Raw genomic sequence first — 21,533 nt, 5'->3', positions numbered from 1 at the left:
CCGGGGAGAGCAGACTGACCCCACTGTGTCTATATCACTGACCACGGGGTAAAGCAGACTGACCCCACTGTGTCTGTGTCACTGACCACGGGGAGAGCAGACTGACCCCACTGTGTCTGTATCACTGACCCTGGCATAAAGCAGACTGACCCCAATGTGTCTGTATCACTGACCCCGGGGTAAAGCAGACTGACCTCACTGTGTCTGTATCACTGACCCTGGCGTAAAGCAGACTGACCCCACTGTGTCTGTATCACTGACTACGGGGTAAAGCAGACTGACCCCAATGTGTCTGTATCACTGACTTCGGGGTAAAGCAGACTGACCCCACTGTGTCTGTATCACTGACCCTGGCGTAAAGCAGACTGACCCCAATGTGTCTGTGTCACTGACCACGGGGTAAAGCTGACTGACCCCAATGTGTCTGTATCACCGACCCCGGGGTGAGCAGACTGACCCCACAGTGTCTGTATCACTGACTACAGCGTAAAGCAGACTGACCTCACTGTGTCTGTATCACTGACCCCGGGGAGAGCAGACTGACCCCACTGTGTCTGTATCACTGACCCCGGGGAGAGCAGACTGACCCCAATGTGTCTGCATCACTGACCCTGGGGAGTGCAGACTGACCCCACTGTGTCTGTTTCACAGATCCTGGGGAGTGCAGACTGACCCCACTGTGTCTGTTTCACAGATCCTGGGGAGTGCAGACTTACCCCACTGTGTCTGTATCACTGACACCGGGGAGAGCAGACTGACCCCACTGTGTCTGCATCACTGACCCTGAGGAGTGCAGACTGACCTCACTGTGTCTGTTTCACTGACCCTGGGGAGTGCAGACTGACCCCACTGTGTCTTTTTCACAGATCCTGGGGAGTGCAGACTGACCCCACTGTGTCTGTTTCACAGATCCTGGGGAGTGCAGACTGACCCCACTGTGTCTGTTTCACAGATCCTGGGGAGTGCAGACTGACCCCAATGTGTCTGTATCACTGACCACGGGGTAAAGCAGACTGACCCCAATGTGTCTGTATCACTGACCCCGGGGAGAGCAGACTGACCTCACTGTGACTGTATCACTGACCCCGGGGAGAGTAGACTGACCGCAATGTGTCTGTATCACTGACCCCGGGGAGAGTAGACTGACCCCAATGTGTCTGTATCTCTGTAACACTGACACTGTGGATGGCAGACTGACCCCAATGTGTCTGTATCAGTGACCCTGGGGAGAGCAGACTGGCCCCACTGTGTCTGTATCACTGACCCCGGGGAGAGTAGACTGACCTCACTGTGTCTTGTTCACTGACCCCGGGGAGAGCAGACTGACCCCAATGTGTCTGTATCACTGACCTCGGGGAGAGTAGACTGACCCCAATGTGTCTGGTTCACTGACCCCGGGGAGAGCAGACTGACCCCACTGTGTCTGTATCACTGACCCCGGGGTAAAGCAGACTGACCACACTGTGTCTGTATCACTGACTACGGGCGAAATCAGACTGACCCCAATGAGTCTGTATCACTGACCCCGGGGTAAAGCAGACTGACCCCACTGTGTCTGTATCACTGACCCTGGTGTAAAGCAGACTGACCCCACTGTGTCTGTATCACTGACCCTTGGGAGAGCAGACTGACCCCAATGTGTCTGTATCACTGACCCTGGGGAGTGCAGACTGACCCCACTGAGTCTGTATCACTGACCCTGGCGTAAAGCAGACTGACCCCAATGTGTCTGTATCACTGACCCTGGGGAGTGCAGACTGACCCCACTGTGTCTGTTTCACAGATCCTGGGGAGTGCAGACTGACCCCACTGTGTCTATATCTCTGATCCTGTGGTAAAGTGGACTGACGCCACTGTGTCTGTATCACTGAAACTGGCGTAAAGCAGGCTGACCCCACTGTGTCTGTATCACTGACCCCGGGGAGAGCAGACTGACCCCACTGTGTCTCTATCACTGACCACGGGGTAAAGCAGACTGACCCCACTGTGTCTGTGTCACTGACCACGGGTGAGCAGACTGACCCCACTGTGTCTGTATCACTGACCCTGGCATAAAGCAGACTGACCCCAATGTGTCTGTATCACTGACCCCTGGGTAAAGCAGACTGACCTCACTGTGTCTGTATCACTGACCCTGGCGTAAAGCAAACTGACCCCACTGTGTCTGTATCACTGACTACGGGGTAAAGCAGACTGACCCCAATGTGTCTGTATCACTGACTCCGGGGTAAAGCAGACTGACCCCACTGTGTCTGTATCACTGACCCTGGCGTAAAGCAGACTGACCCCAATGTGTCTGTATCACTGACCACGGGGTAAAGCAGACTGACCCCAATGTGTCTGTATCACCGACCCCGGGGTGAGCAGACTGACCCCACAGTGTCTGTATCACTGACCCCGGGGAGAGCAGACTGACCCCAATGTGTCTGCATCACTGACCCTGGGGAGTGCAGACTGACCCCACTGTGTCTGCATCACTGACCCTGGGGAGTGCAGACTGACCTCACTGTGTCTGTTTCACTGACCCTGGGGAGTGCAGACTGACCCCACTGTGTCTTTTTCACAGATCCTGGGGAGTGCAGACTGACCCCACTGTGTCTGTTTCACAGATCCTGGGGAGTGCAGACTGACCCCACTGTGTCTGTTTCACAGATCCTGGGGAGTGCAGACTGACCCCACTGTGTCTGTTTCACAGATCCTGGGGAGTGCAGACTGACCTCACTGTGTCTGCATCACTGATCCTGGGGAATGCAGACTGACCCCACTGTGTCTGTTTCACAGATCCTGGGGAAAGCAGATCAACATTGCTGTATCGTTGGTTTGAACAATATTCTGATTGAGATCTGAAGCAAGTTGTTCTTCACTTCTCATCGTTTCATTAATTTAACTATTCGTGTAAAGGGATATTTAAGCTGCTCTCTGAACTTAGTCTGGGTCACAGCATAAATACAAGTGTTTGTGCAGCAACTCAGGAGTTGCAGCATGAATGCCATCTCTTGGACAAAACGATGTAGAAATACAGAATCATAGCCAAAATTCCACATTCGTTTCCATATAGAATACACCAAAAACACTGCCCATAATAGAATGAAGTTTCCTGAGATTAGGAGCAGTAAAATCATGGATTTCCTTCGACTGTCCATCTCTGGGTCTCTCAGACTCTCTCCACGACTGTGAGATCGGAATCTTCTGCGGTTTCTGTTGCTAACTACAATGTGTCTGATGGTGACAGCATTGAGCAGCAAAATCAGAACAAATGGGACCGCTGGTGTTACAATGTGATGAAGAAACTCGATTGTTGTCCAGACCTGAGATTCCAGAGCATCCATTGTTACAAAACAAAACCAGGGGACGTTCTCCAGCAGATACAAACTTGTTGACATAAAATACCAGAAGGTGTTCTTTAAACAGCTCAGCACCGTCACTGTTCCCAGAACCACAGCTGCAGTTTTCTTGGTGCAATATTTACTTTTCAACTTCTGGCAACAAATGGCCACAAATCGATCAAAGGTGAAAGTGACGGTGAACCAGACAGAACAGTCTATTGCTGCATAAAGCATGACGGCGTGGATGTTACACACAGGGACGTAATACAGGAAAAAAAACTGTTCCCAATAAACAATCACAATCTGCCTTAGTATCAAGTCGAGGATAATGACCATTAGATCTGCCGCTGCCATGGCCACTAGATAACGAGTGACACATTTGGAGAGACCACACTTTCCCCGAGACAGGATCACAATTGTCAGCAAGTTAACTGTGAGGAAGGGAAATAAAAAGGGAAATTATACATCAGGCTTGAGCAAAGTTACCAGTTTAATTGAAGACTTATTGAGATTTATGGGATGTGTTCCTGCATCCGGTGATGGAGCTGAAAGTACAAATGGGAAGGTCTGTGATACGATGGAGGGCAGGAGAGATTAAATGACATAAGGATGATATTAAAATTGTTGAACTCAATGATGATCATAATCCTCCCCTTCTTCCTTTCCCTGTCTGGCTTCAAATCTGTTCCATCTTTAAGCCCTCACAGTTCTGATGAGGTGTCAGCAATCTGAAACATTAACTCTCATTCTCTTTCTACCAACCCTGACAGACCTGCAGAATATTTTTAGCATTTTCTGTTTTTCTTTTAGGCTTGCAGCATCCACAGCACTTTGCTGTTGTATAGAAAGTTAAATGTTGGACTGACTGAAAGTCTCACCTGTGACAAGCAGCACACAATTCAATCATTCCAAAATAATAATTGGAAATGAGTCGACTGAAAAATCAATGAAACAAAGAACAAAGAACAGTACAGCACAGGAACAGGCCATTCGGTCCTCCAAGCCTGCGCTGATCATGATGCCTGTCTAAACGAAAACCTTCTGTGCTTCCGGGGTCTGTATCCCTCTATTCCCATTCTATTCATGTATTTGTCAAGATGCCTCTTAAACGTCGCTATCGTACCTGCTTCCACCACCTCCCCTGGCAGCAAGTTCCAGGCACTCACCACCCTCTGTGTAAAAAACTTGCCTCGCACATCCCGCACAGTGGCGCAGTGGTTAGCACCGCAGCCTCACAGCTCCAGGGACCCGGGTTCGATTCTGGGTACTGCCTGTGCGGAGTTTGCAAGTTCTCCCTGTGTCTGCGTGGGTTTCCTCCGGGTGCTCCGGTTTCCTCCCACATGCCAAAGACTTGCAGGTTGCTAGGTTAATTGGCCATTATAAATTGCCCCTAGTATAGGTAGGTGGTAGGGAAATATATAGGGACAGGTGGGGATGTGATAGGAATATGGGATTAGTGTAGGATTAGTATAAATGGGTGGTTGATGGTCGGCACAGACTCGGTGGGCTGAAGGGCCTGTTTCAGTGCTGTATCTCTAAACTAAACTAAACTTTGCCCCTCGCACCTTAAACCTATGTCCCCCAGTAACTGACTCTTCCACCCTGGGAAAAAGCTTCTGACTATCCACTCTGTCCATGCCACTCATAACTTTGTAAACCTCCACCTCCGTCGTTCCACTGAAAAAAATCCGAGTTTATCCAACCTCTCCTCATAGCTAATACCCTCCAGACCAGGCAACATCCTGGCAAACATCTTCTGTACTCTCTCCAAAGCCTCCACATCCTTCTGGTAGTGTGGTAACCAGAAATGTACACAATATTTCAAGTGTGGCCGAACTAAGGTTCTGCACAGCTGCAGAATGACTTGCCAATTTTTATACTCTAAGCCCCGACCGATGAAGGCAAGCATGCCGTATGCCTTCTTGACGACCTTATCCACCTGTGTTGCCACTTTCAGTGATCTGTGGACCTGTACGCCCAGATCTCTCTGCCTGTCAACCCTCCTAAGGATTCTGCCATTTACTGTATACTTCCCACCTGTATTAGACCTTCCAAAATGCATTACCTCGCATTTGTCCGGATTAAACTCCATCTGCCATTTCTCCGCCCAAGTCTTCAACGGATCTATATCCTTTGATAATCCTCATCACTATCCGCAACCCCACCAACCTTTGTGTCGTCCGCAAACTTACTAATCAGACCAGCTACATTTTCCTCCAAATCATTTATATATACTACAAACAGCAAAGGTCCCAGCACTGATCCCTGCGGAACACCACTAGTCACATCCCTCCATTCAGAAAAGCACCCTTCCACTGATACCCTCTGTCTTCTATGATCAAGCTAGTTCTGTATCCATCTTGCCAGCTCATCTCTGATCCTGTGTGACTTCGCCTTTTGTACCAGTCTGCCATGAGACAAATAATCCCAAGTGTCACTATGTTAACTGTTAACAAGGTGAATTATCAAGGAAATTGCACATCAGGTTGGGAGTAAAAAGAACAGTTTGAAGAAGTTCAGGGTGACATTTGTCCAACTATTCCCACATTCAGCGATGGATCTAATCATTGTACCTTTGACAAGGCTTCTGGCTGGATTCAGAGTTTAAAGTAAACAAAGAACAAAGAACAGTCCAGCACAGGAACAGGCCATTCGGCCCACCAAGCCTGCACCGATCTTGATGCCTGTCTAAACAAAACCCTTCTGCACTTCCGGGGTCCATATCCCTCTATTCCCATCCTATTCATGTATTTGTCAAGATGCCTCTTAAACATCGCTATCGTACCTGCTTCCACCACCTCCCCCGGCAGCTAGTTCCAGGCACTTACCACCCTCTGTGTAAAAAACTTGCCTCGCACATCCCCTCTAAACTTTGTCCCTCGCACCTTAAACCTATGTCCCCTAGTAACTGACTTTTCCAACCTGGGAAAAAGCTTCTGACTATCCACTCTGTCCATGTCGCTCATAACTTTGTAAACCTCTATCAAGTCGCCCCTCCAGCTCTGTCGTTCCAGTGAAAACAATCCGAGTTTATTCAACCTGTCCTCATAGCTAATGCCCTCCAGACCAGGCAACATCCTGGTAAACCTCCTCTGTACCCTTTCCAAAGCCTCCACGTCCTTCTGGTAGTGTGGCAACCAGAATTGCACGCAATATTCTAAGTGTGGCCTAACTAAGGTTCTGTATTTAGTTCTAAACAATCATGATTCGATTGGAAATTAGATTTTAAAGGCGAATGTTAGCTGGAATTAGGAGTGGATTGAGAAGTTAAGAAAATAAGAGAATTAAATTAAACATGAGTACTAACAGGCTTAGAATAAAACAAAATCCGAGTAAATATTGATGAGGATAGTAAAAGTTCAGGAGGTCTTTTATCAACAATGTGATTAACGGTTGTTTTTCAGACTGGAGGGAGGTTGCTGTTCTTCAGGGTTCAGTACTAGGACCACTGCAGTGTTTCAGACTGGAGGGAGGTTGCTTTTCCTCAGGGTTCCTTTCACCTTTCAAACTGGAGGAATATATACAATGGGATCCCTCAGGGTTTGTGTTGGGACCACTGCTGTTCAATGAATGTTAATCCCCAGGGCCAGTGTTGGGACCACTGCTCTTTCATTAAATGTTAATGCCATGGATTTGTGGGCACAAGGGATAATTTTGAAGTGTGAAGTGATTCTTTTGGGAGAAAGTATGAGAAAAGGCATTCTAAACTAAACTTGCTTGCCATTTCAACACTCCCCCCTGCTCTCATGCTCACATCTCTGTCCTGGGATTGCTGCAGTGTTCCAGTGAACATCAACGCAAGCTCGAGGAACAGCATCTCATCTACCGATTAGGCACACGACAGCCTGCTGGACTGAACATTGAGTTCAATAATTTCAGAGCATGACAGCCCCCCACTTTACTTTCATTTTTAGTCATTTTTAGTTATTTTTTTCTTCCTTTTTTTTACATTCCTTTTTACATTTTTTACAATCTTTTTTTGCATTTATTTCATTTCATCTTAGTTTGTTCAGTTTGCTTACCCACTGTTTTTTTCAGGTTGTTTTTCTTCAGGTTTGCACTTGCTGCTGTTCAATATTCAGTATATTCACACCTAATCTGTACTAATGCTTTGTCTTTCAACACACCATTAACATATTGTTTGCCTTTGCTCCGTGACCTCTTGGTCAGCTATGTGGCCTGGTCCAATCTGCACCTTCTCCTTTGTTATCTCTTGCCCAACCCCCACCTCACTTGTTTATAATCTGTGACTTTTCTAATATTTGTCAGTTCCGAAGAAGGGTCAGTGACACGAAACGTTAACTCTGCTTCTCTTTCCACAGATGCTGCCAGACCTGCTGAGTGATTCCAGCATTTCTTGTTTTTGTTTCAGATTTCCAGCATCCGCAGTATTTTGCTTTTATAAACTAAACAGTACTATTTTAAAGTGGGTTGAGGAACAGAGAGACCTGGGGCACACACACACACAAATCATTGAAAGTGGCAGAAAAATTTGAGAAGGCTGTTAAAAAGAGCCTACGGTGTCCTTGATTTTACACAGAGGCATAGAGTAACAAAAGCCAGGGAGAAATATTAATTTTTATACATCATTCGTGAGGACCCAGCTGGGGTATTGTGTCCAATTATGAGCACCACATTTTGGCAAGGATGTCATTGTCTTTGTGAAGATGCAGAGATGAATTATTAGAATTATTCCAGGAGTCGGGGCCTTCAATTACGTGGAGAGATTGCTGCCGACAAGACCCCCCCCGATGTCACCCCAGCGGAACAAACCCTGCATGCAAAACCAGGAGGGGTTTCTGAGCCCAACCAACGTGAAACTGCTTGCGCACACGATGGGTATGCAGGAACATCCCGAAGGACTGGGACTAGCGAGGACAAATGGTATGGGAAGCAACAACTAACTTTAAAAAAATGGGTGCAAGGATTGCTTCCATTAATGTGCGTAGCATTAAATCTACTACGCGATGTGTTTCAACCTTGAATTACCTCGCCAAGGTCAAAGATGACCTACTGTTTCTGCAGGAGTGTGGAATACCACACCTCAGCACCTACAGGCAGTGGTCGCGATGGTGGTCCCACGGGCCATCGATCTGGTCTGGGGGTAATGATTGCCGTTCCTCCGGCCTGGGTATTCTGCTGCGGGGAGGTAACTTCACCATCTCCGAAGTTAAGGAGGTGGTGGGTAGTCGCCTCCTCGCAGCAGACGTGATGTACAACAACGCTCCGCTCCGGTTGATCAACGTGTACGCCCCGGTACAACGCAGCGAGCGGCTGACCGTCTTCCAGCAGCTCCCACTGCTGCTGGCGACGTCCAGGCGGTGACTTCAACTGCATCATCGATGCGGCTGGACGATCCGGCAGTGACGACAGCAAACTGGACGCTACGTCCAGATTCCTAATAGAAACAGTTAAAGATGCCAAACTGCACGACGTCTTCAGCAAACCTGCAGACGGAGCGCAGCGCAGATACACATGGTCAAGATCGGACGGGTCTGCCCGTTCCAGGATTGACTTCCTGTTTGTGTCCCGTGCTGTCACGGTCAGATCCACTGACGTCAAGCCGGTGTTCTTCTCTGACCACTGCCTCTTACTGGCCGACTGTCACTTACAGGACGACCAGCGGGTTGGCAGAGGGACGTGGAAGCTCAATGCTACACTGCTGACCCCAGAGAACGTTGAGGAACTCAAAAGGGATTACAAAGGTTGGAGGACCGTGAAACCCCTCTTTGAGTCTCCAGTTCACTGGTGGGAAGCGATTAAGGAGAACATCAAGAGGTTCTTCATCCACAAAGGTGTTCAGAGGGCGAGAGAGAGACAGAGGGAACTGTCCCGACTCCAGAAAATTATGCAAAATCTACTCCGGTTGCAGTCAATGGGGGTCGAGGTCAAGGAGGACCTCCAAAGAGGTGAAGAGCCAGCAGGCCTCGCTCTTTGCCAAGGAGGCCTCCAAGATCATCTTCCAGTCCAGAGTCCGCTCCATCGAGCAGGATGAGACGTGCTCGTGTTACTTCTTCCAAAAGGTACACAGAGAGAGCTCTGTTATCAGCAGCCTGAAGGAAGAAGATGGCTCGGTAACGTCTTCGCAGTCCAACATACTAAGGATCAACAAATCTTTTTATGCTGGGCTGTATGACGCGAAGCCCACAGACAGCAGAGCCTCCCAGTCCTTCCTGTCATTTATCACAGAGGTCCTAGATGACAGCAGGAGGGAGAGACTGGACAAGCCGCTAATTCTGGACGAGCTGACAAAGGCCGTCGAGTCCTTCGAGACGAGTAAAACTCCCGGGAGCGACGGCTTACCGGTCGAGTTGTACTCGGCTCTGTGGGACTGGGTCGGCCCGGACCTGCTGAAAGTTTATGAGAGTATGCTCCTGGCCGGCAGCATGTCAGAATCCATGAGGAAAGGCATCATCACCCTCATTTACAAGCAGAAGGGGGAGAGGGCAGAAATCAGAAATTGGCGGCCCATCTCACGACTTAATGTTGACTACATGATTCTGTCAAAAGTCATAGCCAGTCGAGTCAAGTCTGCTCTGGAGTTGGTGATTCACCCCGATCAGACCTGTACTGTACCCGGCAGGAAGATCTCTGATAGTCTCGTGCTACTCAGGGATACGATCGCCTATGTTCAGGACAGGAGGGTGGACACCAGCCTCATCAGCCTGGACCAGGAGAAGGCTTTTGACAGGATATCGCACACCTACATGATGGATGTGCTTTCCAAAATGGGGTTTGGGGAGGGAATCTGCAATTGGATCCAACTGCTCTACACAAACATCAGTAGCGCAGTCTCAATCAATGGGTGGGAATCGGAAAGTTTCCCGATCCAATCTGGAGTCAGACAGGGCTGTCCTCTCTCCCCGGTCTTGTTTGTTCGCTGTATTGAACCCTTTGCTGAGTCTATTAGGAAGGATGTGAGCATAAGAGAGGTGACAATCCCAGGCAGCGGAGGCACTCAGGTTAAAACCTCCCTGGACACGGATGACGTCGCCGTCTTCTGCTCAGATCCGCTGTCCGTGCATAGACTGATAAGCATCTGCGACCAGTTCGAACTGGCCTCGGGAGCCAAAGTTAACCACGGCAAGAGCGAGGCCATGTTCTTTGGGAACTGGGTTGACCGATCCTTTGTTCCCTTCACCGTCAGGTCAGATTACCTGAAGGTGCTGGGGATATGGTTCGGAAGGGCCGGGGCGTGCACCAAAACATGGGAGGAGCGAGTAGCCAAGGTACGACAAAAGTTGGGCATGTGGGGGCAGCGATCTCTCTCCATTGTGGGTAAGAACCTGGTCATCAGGTGCGAGGCACTCACGTTGTTGCTGTACGTGGCGCAGGTCTGGCCCATATCCCACTCCTGCGCTGTGTCGGTCACCCGAGCCATTTTCTGCTTCATCTGTGGATCTAAAATGGACCGGGTCCGGAGGGACACGATGTTCCAATGTCTGGATAAGGGCGGGAAACATGTACCCAACGTGGCCCTCATCCTGATGACCACCTTCGTGTGCGGCTGCATCAAGCTGTGTGTAGATCTCCAGTATGCAAACTCCAAGTGTCACTACGTGCTGAGGTTCTATCTGTCCCCGGTGTTGCGAAGGATGAGCCTGGTCACATTCGAACATAGAACATTACAGCGCAGTACAGGCCCTTCAGCCCTCGATGTTGCGCCGACCTGTGAAACCATCTGACCTACACTATTCCATTTTCATCCATATGTCTATCCAATGACCACTTAAATGCCCTTAAAGTTGGCGGGTCTACTACTGTTGCAGGCAGGGCGTTCCACGCCCCTACTACTCTCTGTGTAAAGAAACTACCTCTGACATCTGTCCTATATCTATCACCCCTCAACTTAAAGCTATGTCCCCTCGTGTTTGCCATCACCATCCGAGGAAAAAGGCTCTCACTATCCACCCTGTCCAACCCTCTGATTATCTTATATGTCTCTATTAAGTCACCTCTTCTCCTCCTTCTCTCTAACGAAAACAACCTCAAGTCCCTCAGCCTTTCCTCGTAAGACCTTCCCTCCATACCAGGCAACATCCGAGTAAATCTCCTCTGCACCTTTTCCAAAGCTTCCACATCCTTCCTATAATGCGGTGGCCAGAACTGCACGCAATACTCCAGGTGCGACCGCACCAGAGTTCTGTACAGCTGCAGCATGACCTCGTGGCTCCTAAACACGATCCCCCTACGAATAAAAGCTAACACACCATATGCCTTCTTAACAGCTCTATTAACCTGGGTGGCAACTTTCAGGGATTTATGTACCTGGACACCAAGATCTCTCTGCTCATCTACACTACCAAGAATCTTCCCATTAGCCCAGAATTCTGCAATCCTGTTACTCCTTCCGAAGTGAATCACCTCACACTTTTCCGCATTAAACTCCATTTGCCATCTCTCAGCCCAGCTCTGCAGCCTATCTATGTCCCTCTGTAACCTACAACATCCTTCGGCACTATCCACAACTCCACTGACCTTCGTGTCATCTGCAAATTTACTAACCCACCCTTCTACACCCTCATCCAGGTCATTTATAAAAATGACAAACAGCAGTGGCCCCAAAACAGATCCTTGCGGTACACCACTAGAAACTGTACTCCAGGATGAACATTTACCATCAACCACCACCCTCTGTCTTCTTTCAGCTAGCCAATTTCTGATCCAAAGCACTAATTCACCTTCAATCCCATACTTCTGTATTTTCTTCAATAGCCTACCGTGGGGAACTTTATCAAACGCCTTACTGAAATCCATATAGACCACATCCACGGCTTTACCCTCATCCACCTGTTTGGTCACCTTATCAAAAAACTCAATAAGGTTTGTGAGGCACGACCTACCCTTCACAAAACCGTGCTGACTATCTCTAATGAACTTATTGCCGCGGAACGCTCCACGCAGTTGGTCTGTGCTGTACCACCTATCCTTCGTGGAGCAGTTTCTGCGGGAAAACACCTTTGACCACCGATCCATCAGGCAGTGGTCTGCACGGAATGTCCTCAAGGCCCTACGGAAAAAGGAGACGGGGGATCCTGTCGGATGGTTCCCCGAGCAGACTGTCAAAGTCATTTGACGGAATGCCTCATCGCCGGAACTTTCTAACAAGCACCAAGATGTAGCTTGGCTGGTGGTGAGAAGGGCCCTTCCCGTCAGATCCTTCATGCACACCCGAAGTCTCGCCCCCTCCGCACAATGCCCCCGCGGTGGCTGTGGTGGGGAAGAGACGGTTGCCCACCTCCTCCTGGAATGTGTCTTTGCAAAGCAGGTGTGGAAAGAGATGCAGTGGTTTTTGTCGAGGTTCATCCCAAGCAGCTCTGTAACACAGGAGTCTGTGCTCGACGGGTTGTTCCCAGGGACACACACTGAGACAAACATTAACTGCTGCTGGAGGACTATCAATTCGGTGAAAGACGGCCTTTGGTCTGCCCGAAACTTGCTGGTCTTCCAGCGCAAAGAGTTGTCCACCACTGAATGTTGCAGACTGGCACATTCCAAGGTCCAGGACTACGTGCTGAGGGACGCACTAAAGCTTGGGGCAGCCGCAGCAAAGGCTCAATGGGGAAAGACCACAGCGTAAGGTCACCCCACCAAGCTGAACTGAGGGGCTGGATCCATGGGAAACCCCTTGAACTGTATCATTAATATTTTCATTTGCTGTCAATGTAAAACTGTAATTGGCATGACAAATGTGAAATGTCAGGGTTGCGAAGCAACTCATGATAGTATTGAAGGAAACTGATCTCCCTTGCAATGTTTGTATTTTTTGGTGCTGTTTGAAATTGTTTGGCAATGTATTTTTTGCAGATTTTTATGAACAAAATATATTTTGGAAAAAAAAAAGAGTATATGGTGTCCTTGATTTTACACAGAGGCATAGAGTAACTAAAGCCAGGGAGAAATATTAATTTTTATACATCATTCGTGAGGACCCAGCTGGGGTATTGTGTCCAATTATGAGCACCACATTTTGGCAAGGATGTCATTGTCTTAGTGAAGATGCAGAGGTGAATTATTAGAATTCAATTACGCGGAGTGACTGGAAATGCTGGGATTGATCTTTTTAGAGCAGCCAAAGGTAAGGGAAGTTTTAATATAAATGTTCAAAATCATGTCGTGTTTTAATAGGATAATTAATGTGAAACTGTTTCCAGTGTCCGAAAATTCCGTATTAAGAAGATACAGATTGAAGGTAATTGGCAAAGAGCCAGAGAGGAAATGAGGGGAATTTTCTTACACAACGAGTTGTTGGGATCTGGAATTCACTGCCTGAAAATCTGGTTGGAAGCAGATTCAATGATCGCTTTCAAAAGAGAATTTAACAAATAATTGAAAAGAGGAAAAAAAAGTAGGAATCTAGAAAAAGAGGAGGGGAATGTAACTAATTAGATAGCTCTTTCAAAGAGACAACACTGGCACAATGGGCCGAATAGCCTCCTTCTGTGCTCCATCAATCTGTGTTTCTATAAACATCAGGCAGGCAGCAAAACAACTTTGTCCTGCCTCCTTATTTTCATGAATCATACATGGCACCCAGCAAGTTCAACACAGCTCCTGACCGCTTGTGAGGTTAGCTAATGCTGCAGCCAGTCTCCAGCTCTTAAATTCCTTTCAAAATGAAGCTGCACTGAATCACAGGAAGCTGCTGCTACTGGCTGTGAATGCAGAAATTGGAGACAAGGCAAATGGAATACTGGGGCAGAGAGAGGGTTCTGCGGTTCATGGATGTAGCGCTGGAAGCCTTCGTCATGCAGTTTGCCAGGAGGAGAGAGACCATGTGAGAGACCCTCAGGAATGCCTTCCGAAGGAAATGACAGCAAGAGGCCAGGGAGGTCAATGCAAGAACAAAGAACAAAGAAAAAAGAAAATTACAGCACAGGAACAGGCCCTTCGGCCCTCCAAGCCTGCGCCGATCCAGATCCTATATCTAAACATGTCGCCTATTTTCTAAGGGTCTGTATTTCTTTGCTTCCTGCCCATTCATGTATCTGTCTAGATACATCTTAAAAGACGCTATCGTGCCCGCGTCTACCACCTCCGCTGGCAACGCGTTCCAGGCACCCACCACCCTCTGCGTAAAGAACTTTCCACGCATATCCCCCCTAAACTTTTCCCCTCTCACTTTGAGCTCGTGACCCCTAGTAATTGAATCCCCCACTCTGGGAAAAAGCTTCTTGCTATCCACTCTGTCTATACCTCTCATGATTTTGTACACCTCAATCAGGTCCCCCTTCAACCTCCGTCTTTCTAATGAAAATAATCCTAATCTGCACAACCTCTCTTCATAGCTAGCGCCCTCAATACCAGGCAACATCCTGGTGAACCTCCTCTGCACTCTCTCCAAAGCATCCACATCCTTTTGGTAATGTGGCGACCAGAACTGTACGCAGTATTCCAAATGTGGCCGAACCAAAGTCTTATACAACTGTAACATGACCTGCCAACCCTTGTACTCAATACCCCATCCGAAGAAGGAAAGCATGCCGTATGCCTTCTTGACCACTCTATTGACCTGCGTTGCCACCTTCAGGGAACAATGGACCTGAACACCCAAATCTCTCTGTACATCAATTTTCCCCAGGACTTTTCCATTTAATGTATAATTCACTCTTGAATTGGATCTTCCAAAATGCATCACCTCGCATTTTCCCTGATTGAACTCCATCTGCCATTTTTCTGCCCAACTCTCCAATCTATTTATATTCTGCTGTATTCTCTGACAGTCCCCTTCACTATCTGCTACTCCACCAATCTTAGTGTCGTCTGCAAACTTGCTAATCAGACCACCTATACTTTCCTCCAAATCATTAATGTATATCACAAACAACAGTGGTCCCAGCACGGATCCCTGTGGAACACCACTGGTAACACGTCTCCATTTTGAGAAACTCCCTTCCACTGCTACTCTCTGTCTCCTGTTGCCCAGCCAGTTCTTTATCCATCTAGCTAGTACACCCTGGACCCCATGCGACTTCACTTTCTCCATCAGCCTACCATGGGGAACCTTTTCGAACACCTTACTGAAGTCCATGTATATGACATCTACAGCCCTTCCCTCATCAATCAACTTTGTCACTTCCTCAAAGAATTCTATTAAGTTGGTAAGACATGACCTTCCCTGCACAAAACCATGTTGCCTATCACTGATAAGCCCATTTTCTTCCAAATGGGAATAGATCCTATCCCTCAGTATCTTCTCCAGCAGCTTCCCTACCACTGACGTCAGGCTCACCGGTCTATAATTACCTGGATTTTCCCTGCTACCCTTCTTAAACAAGGGGACAACATTAGCAATTCTCCAGTCCTCCGGGACCTCACCCGTGTTTAAGGATGCTGCAAAGATATCTGTTAAGGCCCCAGCTATTTCCTCTCTCGCTTCCCACATTAACCTGGGATAGATCCCATCCGGACCTGGGGACTTGTCCACCTTAATGCCTTTTAGAATACCCAACACTTCCTCCCTCCTTATGCCGACTTGACCTAGAGTAATCAAACATCTGTCTCGAACCTCAACATCCGTCATGTCCCTCTCCTCGGTGAATACCGATGCAAAGTACTCATTTAGAATCTCACCCATTTTCTCTGACTCCACGCATAACATTCCTCCTTTGTCCTTGAGTGGGCCAATCCTTTCTCTAGTTAGCCTCTTGCTCCTTATATATGAATAAAAGGCTTTGGGATTTTCCTTAACCCTGTTTGCTGAAGATATTTCATGACCTCTTTTAGCCCTCTTAATTCCTCGTTTCAGATTGGTCCTACATTCCCGATATTCTTTCAAAGCTTCGTCTTTCTTCAGCCGCCTAGACCTTATGTATGCTTCCTTTTTCCTCTTAGCTAGTCTCACAATTTCACCTGTCATCCATGGTTCCCTAATCTTGCCATTTCTATCCCTCATTTTCACAGGAACATGTCTCTCCTGCACGCTAATCAACCTCTCTTTAAAAGCCTCCCACATATCAAATGTGGATTTACCTTCAAACAGCTGCTCCCAATCTACATTCCCCAGCTCCTGCCGAATTTTGGTATAGTTGGCCTTCCCCCAATTTAGCACTCTTCCTTTGGGACCACTCTCGTCTTTGTCCATGAGTATTCTAAAACCTACGGAATTGTGATCACTATTCCCAAAGTAGTCCCCTACTGAAACTTCAACCACCTGGCCGGGCTCATTCCCCAACACCAGGTCCAGTATGGCCCCTTCCCGAGTTAGACTATTTACATACTGCTCTAGAAAACCCTCCTGGATGCTCCTTACAAATTCTGCTCCATCTGGACCTCTAACACTAAGTGAATCCCAGTCAATGTTGGGAAAATTAAAATCTCCTATCACCACCACCCTGTTGCTCCTACATCTTTCCACAATCTGTTTACATATTTGTACCTCTATCCCACGCTCGCTGTTGGGAGGCCTGTAGTACAGCCCCAACATTGTTACCGCACCCTTCCTATTTCTGAGTTCTGCCCATATTGCCTCACTGCTCGAGTCCTCCATAGTGCCCTCCTTCAGCACAGCTGTGATATCCTCCTTGACCAGTAATGCAACTCCTCCACCCCTTTTACCTCCCTCTCTATCCCGTCGGAAGCATCGATATCCTGGGATATTTAGTTGCAAATCATGCCCTTCCCTCAACCAAGTCTCAGTAATAGCAATAACATCATACTCCCAGGTACTAATCCAGGCCCTAAGTTCATCTGCCTTACCTACTACACTTCTTGCATTAAAACAAATGCACCTCAGACCACCAGTCCCTTTGCGTTCATCATCTGCTCCCTGTCTACTCTTTTCCTTAGTCACGCTGACTTCATTATCTAGTTCCTTACAGGCTTTAGTTACTACCTCATTACTGTCCACTGACCTCCTCATTTGGCTCCAAGGACCTGACAGCAGTGCCAGAAGAGTTCGGACGGGTGTTCAATGTCAAAGAATTCATCTCCACATGGCATCTTCTACCCCCAACACTACCAACCTCTCACACTGCTCAATGCACCACACTTCCATCACTCACCCATCAGCAGTTGCTGAGACTCAGAAGTCATGTCTGACATTCACATACTTCACCTCACCCTCGCACATCTTCCACTGTTGCCAGACTCATACCCACCTCAATGCCTCCACAAACCTCTAGTTATTCACCTATGGCAGGCAAAGCACCCAAATACCGTGCAACACAATCACTCACATCCTGCCCTCTCTCTTGCAGGACAAGGTGGCCCATAATCGCAGGAAGTGGCAGAGATTCAGGCAGAGGACACAGTTAAACCTACTTCCCTGGAGACTGATGGAGAAGATGGTTCTCCACATCATGGTGCCAGCTGCGATGGGGCCTGCAGCACCCGGCATCGCCAACAGCATTCAGGATGATACTATGTTCCTGCCTTATGCCCCTTCTGAACTCCCACCTCACCTTTATCCTGCTGTGTGGAATGATATGCAAGCTGCAAATGGTGGGACCATGGGCCTCCTGCTTTCCATCCCGCCCGCAATCTCTCCCCTTCTGATTTTATGCTTTCCAGTATCCCCAAACAATTGACAGGTTCCTAGCCACAGCAGCTCCGGGAGGCCGAGAGAACGAGAGGGAGAGAGAGAGAGAGAGAGAGAGAGAGAGCAACAGCATTGCACTGATGATGAATACCCATCACATGTTCTCACACTCACAGCCACCAGCTCAAGGTCACTCTGCGCACTGTTCCTGGGTTAGATTTAGGTAGAAAAAGTGCTCGTGAAAAGCCCCGGGGTAGGCAGGGAGAAAGACACAGCCCCTCCTCCTCCTTCCTCTTTGCAGAGCTTCCCCTCTCTACAGACTCTGTTTGTTATGTTGCAGACCCAGATGCACTGTAACTCCAGGGGCGGCACAGTGGCGCAGTGGTTAGCACTGCAGCCTCACAGCTCCAGCGACCCGGGTTCAATTCTGGGTACTGCCTGTGTGGAGTTTGCAAGTTCTTCCTTTGTCTGCGTGGCTTTCCTCCGGGTGCTCCGGTTTCCTCCCATATGCCAAAGACTTGCAGGTTGCTAGCTTAATTGGCCATTATAAATTGCCCCCAGTATAGGTAGGTGGTAGGGAAATATAGGGACAGGTGGGGGGATGTGCTAGGAGTGTAGGATTAGTATAGATGGGTGGTTGATGTTCGGCACAGACTCGGTGGGCCGAAGGGCCTGTTTCAGTGCTGTATCTCTAAACTAAACAGTCCCCATACCTCCTCTAGAGTTGGGTCATCAAATCCTCTGGCCTCCCTCAATGTATGCAGCAGCTCACAACACAACCTCCAGAAACCCATCCCCAGGACCTCCACTAACTTTTCAATTGCAGAGGTTAATCAAACGCCCCTCACCAGCAAGTTGGATGCCTCGTCCTTTAAAAAAAACATGAGAGGGTGTTTCTCCTGCTGCTGAACGTATGCTCAGCTGAGAGTGACCAACACAGGCTGTCAGTGAACATGCACAGACCAAGTTTCAAAGAAGTTAATCAAAGCTGCTGGAACATCCAATTGGCATCACCTTAAGATCTCCCCTCACGCTACAGGAGAAGGCATGGTACGCCCAAGCTAGCGCCATGCCCAGCATGGTACACTGTGCAGACCATGCCTGGAGTTGCCAGCAGTGTGGCTCGCACCATTTTCTGGATCTTGGCTTCTGTAAAACTGGTACCAGTGATGCCGTGGAGCTGCACATTGCTGCCAGGGAGAGATACAGAGGGAAAGAAATTAACTTCAAAAGTGAATTGGAAAAATAAACACTTGAAGAGAAAGGATATGCAGGAATATGGGAAATAGAGAGTTGCATAGGTCTAATTGGAGGGGTGAGGCCATGGAGGAATTCAAGCACTAGATTGAGAATATTAAAATTAAGGTGCTGCCAGACCGGGAGCCAACATATGTCAGTGAGCTCAGAGGTGATGGGCGATCAAGATTTGGTGTGAGTTAGGATATGGGCAGCTGAGTTCTACATGAGATCTGATTTATAAATATTTGTACCTGGGAGGCTGGCCAGAGAGTACTGCAATAGTCTAGTCTGGATTTAACAAAGGCAGGGATGAGAGTTTGTGAAGCAGATGGGTTGAGGCAGGGGTGGTGATGAGAAACATTACAGAGGTGCAAATAAGCATAATTGGTGATGGAGAGAATATGGGATCAGAACACAGGTCAGGGTCAAACAGAATGCAAAGGTTGCAAACTGTCTGATTCAGCATCAGACATTGGTCAGGGAAGGGTTTGCAGCTCATGGATAGGGAATGGGGACTGTTGATACTGGCTTCATTCTCTCCAAAATTTAAATGATATTAACTAATACAATGCAGCATGGTTTCTCGATCTAATAGCTGGAGATACAGACTTACTAGGATACCCGCATCAGCAAAGGTGAGAGTGTAATTTGCAAGCATAGTAATACAGGTAGCAATGGCTTATAGAGTTAATAGCTGGATGCAGAGACTCATTAGGATCAACACATCAGCAAGGAGGAGAATACAAACATGTTATAGAATTAATAGCTGGATAAAGAGACTTACCAGGGACACCAAAAATAGCGAGGATGGGATAGTAAATGTATTGAATAATAACAAGTGTGCGAAAGATCCGAGATTCTAATGCTAGCCGATCATAATTTGCAGTAAGAAAGTTAAGATCCCAGGAAAAACTCCTGTCCATTGTTGTAACATTCCAATCTATTGTTTTAAGACTCTGACCAATTGCAGTAACATTCCAATCTATTGTCCTCAGATTCGGACCCATTGTTGCAACATTCCAATCTTTTGCTCTCAGATTCAGATCCATTTCTCTCCCTTTCTTTGGAGCCACTGATCTCTGTTAGTTCCATAGGTGACAACACATTGAAAGGAGTCCCTTATTAATGGAAGAGGAAAACCCTCCAGTGACACAATTAGGGCCCACAGAGACTGTCATTAGTTACAGTCATTGAACAAACAGATTCAGTTAACCCCTTTCAATCTATCGCGTTTTGTACTACAATAACATAAAACATTTCCCTGGTCTGGATAAGTAGTTGGGGTTTGTGTAGTATGTAGCATGAAGTCCAGATTAACAGACTATTGCTGCAACACAATAAATAACTCGGGGACAAAAACAAGAAATGCTGGATTCACTCAGCAGGTCTGGCAGCATCTGTGGAAAGAGAAGCAGAGTTAACGTTTCGGATCAGTGACCCTTCTTCGGAACTCGGGGAATTTGGTCAGTGAGGGAATTCGCTGCAAGGAGGGAAGAGGTGCTGCTCACTTATTTTACTAAACAAGGAGTGGTCTGAATGAGTCATAGAGTCATACAGTTATACAGCACAGAAACAGGCCCTTCGGCCCATCGTGTCTGTGCCAGCCATCCAGCACCCAACTATTCTACTCTCATATTCCTGCACTTGGCCCCGTAGCCTTGTATGCTATGGCATTTCAAGTGCACATCTAATTACTTTTTAAATGTTATGAGGCTTCCTGCCTCTACCACCTCTTCAGGCAGTGCGTTACAGATTCCAACCACCCACTGGGTGAAAAGTTTAGGTTCAAATCACCCCTAAACCTTCTTCCCCTTACCCTAAATCTATGCCCCTGGTTATTGACCCCTCTGCTAAGGGAAAACGTTTCTTCCTATGTAACCTATCAATGCCCCTCATAATTTTGTAGACCTCAATCATGTCCCCCCTCAGCCTTCTCTGCTCCAAGGAAAACAACCCTAGCCTTTTCAGTCTCTCTTCATAGCTGAAATGCTCCAGCCCAGGCAACATCCTGGTGAATCTCCTCTGCACCCTCTCCAGTGTAATCACATCCTTCCTACAGTGATGTGCCCAGAACTGTACACAGTATTCCAGCTGAGGCCTAACTAGCATTTTATACAGCTCCATCATAACCTCCCTGCTATTTTATTCTATGCCTCAGATAATAAAGGCAAGTATCCCATATGTCTTCCTAACCACCTTATCTACCCATGCTGCTGCCTTCTGTGATCTATGGACATGTGCACCAAGGTCCCTCTGACCTTCTGTACTTCCTAGGGTCCTACCATCCATTGTATATTCCCTTGCCTTGTTAGTCCTCCCAAAATGCATCACCTCACACTTCTCAGGATTAAGTTCCATTTGCCACTGCTCTGCCCATCTTATCAGCCCATCTATATCTCCCTGTAATCTAAGGATTTCCTCCTCACTACTTACAACACCAAACATTTTCGTGTCATCTGCGAACTTACTTATGATACCTTCTATATTCA

The 21,533-nt window shown here is 47.7% G+C and overlaps 1 protein-coding gene across 1 annotated transcript; it reads right to left on the bottom strand.

The window, feature by feature from the left end:
- Positions 1-2,867: 2,867 nt before the first annotated feature.
- On the bottom strand, positions 2,868-20,093 carry LOC137353316 (probable G-protein coupled receptor 139). Its single transcript, XM_068019453.1, has 2 exons — positions 19,829-20,093; positions 2,868-3,757 (listed from the first exon to the last, which is right to left on the bottom strand). Exons 1-2 carry the CDS (start codon positions 20,091-20,093, stop codon positions 2,868-2,870), a joined length of 1,155 nt encoding a protein of 384 aa, XP_067875554.1.
- Positions 20,094-21,533: the final 1,440 nt, after the last annotated feature.

The sequence above is a fragment of the Heterodontus francisci genome, chromosome 41 (genome assembly GCF_036365525.1).
Source record: "Heterodontus francisci isolate sHetFra1 chromosome 41, sHetFra1.hap1, whole genome shotgun sequence".
Classification (NCBI taxonomy): Eukaryota; Metazoa; Chordata; class Chondrichthyes; order Heterodontiformes; family Heterodontidae; genus Heterodontus; species Heterodontus francisci.
The sequence above is the reverse complement of the archived record's forward strand: the minus strand, read 5'-3'. Positions and strand labels throughout refer to the sequence as shown.

What these genes read in the sequence shown, in the direction of transcription:
- LOC137353316 (XM_068019453.1), bottom strand. Translation starts at nt 20,093, where the DNA reads ATGGATCTGAATCTGAGAGCAAAAGATTGGAATGTTGCAACAATGGGT. An exon ending in CGCTATTTTTGGTGTCCCTG is followed by an intron (nt 3,758 to 19,828) that starts GTAAGTCTCTTT and finishes CCTTCCTCACAG; the next exon opens with TTAACTTGCTGACAATTGTG.